At 32.1% G+C, this 9,004-nt stretch overlaps 1 protein-coding gene across 1 annotated transcript; it reads right to left on the reverse strand.

Moving 5' to 3' along the window:
* Positions 1 to 1,134: 1,134 nt before the first annotated feature.
* On the reverse strand, positions 1,135 to 8,727 carry LOC112492245 (MDIS1-interacting receptor like kinase 2-like). The gene is made up of 6 exons (XM_025075358.3): positions 8,468 to 8,727; positions 3,316 to 3,470; positions 3,072 to 3,196; positions 2,083 to 2,335; positions 1,684 to 1,977; positions 1,135 to 1,529 (listed from the first exon to the last, which is right to left on the reverse strand). Exons 1-6 carry the CDS (start codon positions 8,725 to 8,727, stop codon positions 1,135 to 1,137), a joined length of 1,482 nt encoding a protein of 493 aa, XP_024931126.3.
* Between the last annotated feature and the right edge of the window lie 277 nt (positions 8,728 to 9,004).

A 9,004-nucleotide genomic window follows, 5' to 3' on the forward strand; every position in this document is an offset into this window, starting at 1 on the left:
TAAATTTTTTTTTTTTGGGTTATTGTGACATAACATTTCCGAATGCTATAAAATCTGCTTACAATAGCATTTTTAAACGCTATAAAATATACTTAACATAGTATATCAAATGCAACATTTGCAACTATTTGTAAACATATAATCGCATAAGATAAATGCTATTAAATAATTATTCACAGTATTTAGTATAACATTTCAAAAATACTATAAAAAAGTCAAACTTTTTATAACATGGACTGTAATAACATTTCTAAAAATACAATTATATGTCTTTTATAGCATTTTTGATATGCTATAAAAAGTACTATGTGTTGTACCAGAGTTTACTACACTGATTAAATTTGAGGATTTTTTTTTTTTTAAGTTACAAATTCTTATCCCATTCTAATATTAGAATGGGGTTTAAAGTTTTATAAATCTTTTATTATTCTCATAAAATATTTACAATTTTTCAATTTTTTTTAAAGTAATAATAGTAACAATAACAATAATAATAAACTGAAATAATGATGTCATATATTGAAAGTAAAAAGACTAGAGGACAAAAACATAAAAAAAAAAAAGACCGAAGAAAAAGAAAAATAAATATTTTATCTATTAAATTTAAAACATCATTTTATTCTTACATTCTTTTACTACTTGGTCAGTACCATCATTTTAAGGTAAAATAGAAAATAATGCTACGAGTACTAAAATACTAATAAAATTTATTTACCAAATAATAGATGTTAAAATAATATTTATTGATATATCTATATAATTTAAATTTGGATGAATAAACGTTTAAAAGAATAAATGAATCAAAAAAATTAAACCAATTAAATATTACAATATCATCTACCATATAATTTGTTAAATAATTTTGATAAATATTTTGGTAACTCTTGTATTATTGAATAAAATATATATATATATGTTGACGCGCTACAACATGACTAAATTTAAATGCATAAGATTAATACCTATGGTAGGCAGAAAAACAACTAAAATGAGTAAAAAGTAATTAGCAAGAAAATGCACACACAACATGGAACAATGAGAAAATAATTAAGCCGTGTCAGATCAATCAGCTACTTAAGTGGAAGCATATGAAGAGGCTTTGATAATGATAGTACCAATGAAGTTGATAGCTTCTCAGACACTTGCTATCAGCTGCTTAAGTGGAAGCATATGAAGAGGCTTTGATAATGATAGTACCAATGAAGTTGATAGCTTCTCGGACACTTGCTTCATAGTTGGTCGAGATGGTACGATTGGATGCAGGCAAGCTAATGCTTGCTCTACAATGGTGGCCACTTGATCTGCTGTTTGCCTTCTTGGAGGCAAGAGACGTTGATCCAATACTTCCTTGAGTAGAATTTCAGGAGCTTCTGCCAATGGTGATGTGAACAAAGACAAGACCAAATCTCCTGGATATTTTCCCATCATCACTTCCAATGTTACCACTCTGAAGCTATACACATCGCTCTTCTCATTTATTTTCATTGTGTAAGCAAGCTCGTCAAAACAAAAATGCTTGGATTGGTTGCCTTTTTTAATTATGGTATTTGATAAAGTAAAAGGTACTATTTATAAATTTTTTTTTTTCAAAAAACAAAATAATGAACAAATCTTTAAGCAAGGTTGCTATAGATATTGAAATATATATGCATTAATGAAAGCCACTTCAATGGAAAATTTTACCTCGAGCTGAGTATCCAATGGTTCCAGTAAATGGAGTCCAGTTTGATGAGAAAGGATCGAAAGCTCTAGCTGAATCAAAGTCAGAAATATAAGCTTCATATTCTGCATCCAACAAAACATTCTTGCTTGATATGTCTCTGTGCACTATAGGAGGAAAACGTTCATGGTGCATAAAGGATATGGCATTTGCTAAACCTTTGACAACATTTACTCTCTTAGTCCACTCTAACTCCTTTGTCTTAACATTTTCACACAATATGTTTACTAAGCTTCCTTTTTCCATGAACTTGTACACTAAAAACGAATTTCTTATATGTGAACAAAATCCCTGAAGCTTAATGATATCTCGATGGCATACTCTTGTCAACAAAGTAACCTCACTTGTGAAAGCTTACTCACTAGCCACTTCATCATTCCCATGGAACTTTTTCACCGCAACAACTTGACCAGTTGAGAGTAATGTTTTATAGATACTCCAGTATCCTCCAACGGCAATACAATATTTGGAGTCAAAGTTTTCTGTGGCTTCAACTATTTCTTGATGAACCGTTCTTCCATCATGACTCAATGCTGCAAAGAAAGCTGTAGTATGTGTTTCTCGAGGTTCATCCTTGTTCCTCCAAGTAAAGCCTCTTAAGTGATCTAAGTTGTCCTACTTCACCAGGGACGGATCCAGAAAATTTATTTTCACTTAGAAGTAGAGCAGTTAACTTTCTCATGTTTCCAATAGATGTTGGAATTGAACCCCAAATATTGTTTTGTCTGACGAAAAACTCCTCGACGTACTCTAGCTTGCCTATTTCATGTGGTATAGCGCCATTGACATAATTCAAATCCACATAAAATACACGCGTAAGCTTGTCAATAGGCAAATTTCATGTGGAATGTTTCCATAGAAATGATTGTTACTCAAGTCAATGTATATGTGATGTAGAAGCTTTCAATTAAACAAGTAAAATGGATTTAACATTCACAAACAACCAGCAAAGGAAGCTGCTGGAGGCTCTGCTTGGTCACCAAACTATTTCATATATTGAAAAAGATAAAATTATCTAAACCGAAAGGTAGCAAACTGTTACATATATCAACCTAAAATGAAAATGGTGCGTTTTAAACAATTATTCTAGAAAGATCAAAATGGTGTGTTTTTGGGTTGTTGGTATTTTGGTCATGTAAACCTTGGCACATGCAAGCTAACGGTCACCAAATTTGAATTAGGTTTCATTTGTCTGGTACCATAGCACTTTGTTCTCCCTGTTTTAGCATCTGTTACTGTTCATGATAAAGTTGCTGCTGCTTTGAGCTTGCTGTTGCTGTTGCTTGTGCTGGCGTGCTGCTGCTGCTGGCATGTTTCTGCATGTTGTGCGGCTGTTGTTGTGCTTCTGTACCTCCATCAATATGGGTCTAGAAAGGTTACTGATAATGGGAGGGATAGCTCCATAAAGCGAATTGTTGGAAAGCACAAGGCACTCTAAGTTAGGAAAAGATGAGAAATCAAAGTTTTGGAGGGTACCTTTGAGATTGGGACGAGAAAGATTTATGTAGAACACATTTCCCAACTTATTACAATAGATTCCAACCAATGGCAGGGACCTTTTTGCCCTCTTTTAAGGCTGCTAGAATAATTAGTACCAGACCATGAATTTTGAGGAAGCAATTTCCAAGAGGAGAGAATTAGAGATTTTGTTTGATTGTCAAGGCTGTTTCTCCATTTGACAGGGGGCTCTGCTTCTCCTCCTTTTCCTCTGGTTGTTTTAGAACAAGTACCACTTAGATTTGAGGCAGTGCTAGAATAACAACAAAACAATAGATTGCTAATAAGCCAAAGAAAATGGACCTCCACTAGCTGCTCGAAATTCCTTGCATCATTGAACAAAGTAATGGTAATTCATATTGCAAAATTTTTTGCTGCCGACTTCTTCGTTCAAAATTTTATAACTAATAGTTTTTGCTACAAATTGACTTACGCTTTTAGTCATAATTTGCCACATTTGATATAACCTTTTTTTTTCTTTTAATTAAGTGTCGTATTTAATGCATATGCACGTGTAGACCTGGTAAAAACCTATAGAGCATTATATAACATTGCACAAACGGCCAATGATTTTTATTGCCACGGGAGTTTCCTCCCCTTCCACGCTAATCTAAATTTTTTGGCCTGCGCATTTCCTTTTTTTCACCTTATCAAAACCCATCTAAATTCTTGATTCATTCAAATATTCTTCTCCACTGGTCAAAGGGTTGCTTTCCTTTCACTTTTATTGGTATTGCATGAACTACAAATTTCGTCCAACTACAGGTTCACCTTCTTCTTGAAGACCTTCACCCCTGATCTTATACTTCATTCACTCCTATAACGTACTAGACCTTAATCCATGATCTTATCTTTCATTCATTCCTATAATTTAGGTGAAAAATCAAACTTTATAACAAGATTTCTGTAGCTTTAAGTTAAAATAAATTGATGGAAACAATATTTTATTTTCTAGTGGTTGAACTTGGCGGCTATGGTTCAACTTGGCGGTTATAGCAACGGTGACCCCTTGGAAAAGAGAATTGGCTTTTGGCAGAAGGGGAAGATGCCTGATGGGAGAGAAAAAAGAAATACAAATTTTGGATTTATAACAATGCTAACAGAATAAGACACATTAATCCAACGAGTTGTATACAGTAAAATACGATAATAATATTTAACACCTAAAACAAAGGTATTTTTGTCATTGTATTTAATATTAGTGAATATTTTTTTACTTATTAATATTATTTTTAGTGGATAAAATCTCCCTTTCCATATAGTTCTAATGAGTTAAAATATTGAATTAAGAAAAAAAAAGTATAAAAAAACCTCACTATTACTACCAAAACAGCTTTTTTCTTGGACTCCACGTAATGAAATATTAATGATTTTGATTTTGTTTTATTTAATCCTTTTTTTTATTATTATTTTTCCTAAACAACACCAACCACGGTACGAACCGAACTAGCCAAAGAGCTTTCTTATGATATTCTATCTCTAGTTACCGTGGCATCAACAGGAAAGAGCCAAGCAAGGATTCCGAGGGCTTTAAAAATTGACTCATGGATTAGACATTGGACCAAACAAGGCATGGAGCCATGGCACGAATAATTTATAAATAAATATACAATATTAATTTACTAGTATTTTTTATTTTGTGAATTTTTTCAAGTTAATCAATATAAAATGTTACTAAATTAATATATATATATATATATATTTTTAATGCTTTAAACTTTTTAGTTGTTCCTTATCATACTTTTTTTTCCCTTTTTTTTTTTTTGCTTCAAAGTTATTTAATGTACTAATTAAAATTTTTTTTTTCTTTTATATATATATATATATGAATATCCATTGCCTAGTAAAATAATTTATTGTAGTAAATTTAAGTTATTTATTATATTTATTTTTTTATAATGTATTAAGTTTTATAACTTGAGTGTATAATTAATTAAAAAATGTTGGTATAAATATAAAATGGGCCCGTATATTGTCATAAAAAGTCAATAAATAACTTTTTAAATTACAAAAATGTCTTTAAGGTGAATATGCAACATATTATCATAATTTATGACATTTTTGTTATTTATAAAGTTCAAGAATACATTAATTAATTAACTTAGTTATTATACATGTTAATGCAGAAAAAATAATATAGATTTTAAAGGCGCACAGCTGTTTATTTTTTGTGAACATATAGTTAACAAGAAAGAGATGCATATTGCATACATATATAATAACATTAACACGCACAAATTCATAACATAAAAGGTGACACACATAAATATTCATAGATTTAATTAAGTGGTAAAACCAATGAAAATACATCTCCACATTTACACTCCCCCATTCACCCTCCCCCAAATTGTAATTAAAAGAGTTCACATACATACACACTGCTGCTCGTCTCAAGCATTAATACTAATAGCAAATAGAAATCCATCAGAAAATCAAACAGGCCGAAATACAGATCATGAAACCACAAGCACTCGATGACGATGGAACGCCATTTCTTTTATTATTATACCACCTCATTGTCTATATTATCATTAAGCCCTGTGGGGCTGATTCATGGGTTGGGGGATTTAGCACCTCACTGTCTATATTAAGCCTGGTGACGGCTTAAGCAGGGGTTGGGGTTTCCAGTCGTTTATGAGATGGAATCGGTGGCGGCTTCTCACCGTGGCGTGCAGGTGGTGGTTTGCGGATACCTATTTTCTTTTGTGAATGTAATGGTAAATTCGGAGTTGGATTGACATTGTGGACTTGGAGTACTACTGGTTTTTGGTTTTCTTTGGGAAACTTATGCTCGTATGAAGGATCTGCATGAGTGGTCAGAAGAACAACCACGCAAAAGAATAAAACTAGCAAATGCGAGCTGGAAGACATATTTATTACTAGTTTTGTTCTGTGCACAAGTTTGAGCTTCTGATGGTTTGGTGCGAAGAACGATTCTATTGTTACACCTATTTATAAAGGTCTTACCAGGTGCCTTTTAGTTGTATGTTCATTAGTGGTCCGAAGAACAACCACGCAAAGGAATAAAACCAGCAAATGCGAGCTGGAAGACATATTTAATACTAGTTTTTTTTTTTTTTTTTTTTTTTTTTTGGTGCACAATTTTGAGCTTCTGATGGTTTGGTGCGAAGAACGATTCTATTGTTACACCTATTTATAAAGGTCTTACCAGGTGCCTTTTTGTTGTGCAAGGCAATGTTTTAATTATATATTAAACAAGCCTGGTTAGCTCTGTTAATAAGCCATGGCTCGTATGTTTGATAATTCCTGACAGACAATGAGTTCGAAATATCATAAGGAAAAAATTATTATAATAAAAAAATAATCTCCGCGAGTTAATTGTCCTTGCATCATTCTTTTTTTTTTTTTTTAACCGATACTTCCGCATGGTTTTTGATAATTTCAAGTTACCTTTTTTTTTTCTTTTTTCTTTTTTTTCTTTTTTTTTTTTAAACTATGTGTCGTATTTAATGCTTATGCATGTGCAGACCTGGCAAAAATCTATAGAACATGATAATGGAAAATTTTCTAGTACTCCTGGAGTACTACAGCTGGCAACTCGTGCCATTTATCTGTTCAAGATTGCCACATCAGCTATCTTACTAAACGGCTGTGAAAATGTTTCATTCTTCCTTCTAATTCCTCTGTTATCGATCACTTCCGCCTCTGCAACATCTTCTCTCTCCATTCTACTTTGTTTTTCATTTAATTTATAGTCCTAATGGCCAAGGATCAATTACCTATAAAATATATACATATATATTTATAGGAGAAACCTAATGAAAGCTTGTAAGCGACTACACAAGAGGGATTTTCATTGTCCCCAATTTTTGGTGAGGAAAGTAAGGAGCAAAAGTAACGTCTGCTCCCTGTGGGCTCCTGCTTCTTAATGGCCTACTCCTCTTCTCTCCTCTTTACTCGCTTCTCTCACCTCAATATTTTTTTCCCTCAAATATTTGAATAAACAGCATAGAGAATTCGCCCTCAAATGTTTGAATAAACACCATAGAGAATTTCAATTTTTTTTCTCTTTCTTTTTCTTTCGGTTTTTCTAACTTCCAAACTAGGCTTGGAACATTTTACACCGCTTTAAAAAAATATATAAAATTAAGAAATAGGTAGAACAATTGAAGAAAATCCCCCAATATCTCATACTATAATGAACTATTTACAAATCTTGGAATCCTTACGATTTTCCCGCTTGCTAGTTTTGAAAGCTTGGAAGTTTTCTTTTCTTGGTCACGCTGCACATTAGAAGCCCCATAATAAACTTCAAAAATGGGAATATCAACTTTAATTTAAGTCTATAACTTATTTATAAAGAGAGATCTAAACATATTGAAGAAAATGTTAAAATTTACGGATCTAAATATATATAATAAATTTCATTAAAGCATCAAACTACTAATATCTAAACGCAACCATTGATAAATTAAATTTTTAATCCTGCAAAATAGAAAACAATATAAAGTAGTGTCTATGGACACTATACTCTTAAACCACTTTTAGATCTTTGAAAACTTTAATTTAAAAAAAATATCATATTGTTTGCTATAGACCTTTTATAGTCTCCGCAAGTCAAACTTACCCATTAATTTTTAATACATACAAAATAATAATAATTTAATAATATAATAATAATATAAAAATATGGGTAAGTCATTGGACTTATAAAGAGAGTTGGTCCTCCAGTCCAATGGACCAACCGAAGTATTACAGAGAATGTGTAACCAAGAGCCTTACTACAAAATAATAAAATAAGTCAGTCTCATTAATGGCATAAATAAGCTCTGTAAGTGAGTAATTGATTATGCTAAGTCCATAATTATTAATTTATTTAACATTCTCCCTCTTAAACTGCATAACCATCATTATATATAATCCAATCTCACATACTACAGAATCTACTGAACTATGATACAATTTCATCTAAATATATAGCATGCCAACATGACACAACAATTTACCTAACCACGTGCAATCCCCCAACACACAATACAATTTCATTCAAGCACATTGTGTATCAACAGGATACAACAATATACCCAAACTAGGTAGTAGGAACTCACATGGCACCTGTGGATTAACATACACTTATATATAGACTAATAGTCTCAACAGGCCTATAAATATAAGGAGCAATAATATGTGTAATAAATCATCTCGTAAATAAATAATGATCCACATATATCAATGTATCAAAATACAAAGAAATAAATAATACTCAATATGGATATAACTGTAGAATACATAATAAACTCCCACTGACCCACAGCAGTCTCAACTACCAACAATCCCATATGGGACATATACTCCTCAAATATGCCTATTGGTAAGGCCTTGGCCAGTGGATCTGCCACCATGTTGTAAGTAGGCGTGTGAACTACAGTAATGAGGCACTCTTCAACTGTCTCCTTAACAATAAAATACTTTACATCAATGTATCTCGCACCAGGAATACTTTTTAAATTATTGGAGAAAGACACTGCTGTAGTATTATCATAATACATCATAATAAGCCTCTTAATGGAGTCAACTACTCCCAAATCACGAATAAAATTTTGAAACCAAACTGCATGATGAGTAGCCTCATAACACGCCACATACTCTGCCTCCATAGTCGAGGATGCTGTCACTGACTGCTTAGCACTCCGCCAAAATACAGCACCTCCTGCCATCATAAATATATATCCAGTAGTAGATTTCTTATCATCCACACAGCCTTATAATCTATATTAGTATAACCAACTACATCAAGAGAGTTGGTATGTCGATACATCAACATAT

This window comes from Ziziphus jujuba, chromosome 3, assembly GCF_031755915.1.
Source record: "Ziziphus jujuba cultivar Dongzao chromosome 3, ASM3175591v1".
Lineage (NCBI taxonomy): Eukaryota > Viridiplantae > Streptophyta > Magnoliopsida > Rosales > Rhamnaceae > Ziziphus > Ziziphus jujuba.

Coding starts and splice junctions, on each gene's coding strand:
- LOC112492245 (XM_025075358.3), bottom strand. CDS start 8,727: ATGTATTATGATAATACTACAGCAGTGTCTTTCTCCAATAATTTAAAA. Junction 3,471..8,467: donor GGTCAGTGGGAGTTTATTAT/GTATTCTACAGT, acceptor TTGTTATTCTAG/CACTGCCTCAAATCTAAGTG. Junction 1,530..1,683: donor CATTGGATACTCAGCTCGAG/GTAAAATTTTCC, acceptor TAATTAAAAAAG/GCAACCAATCCAAGCATTTT.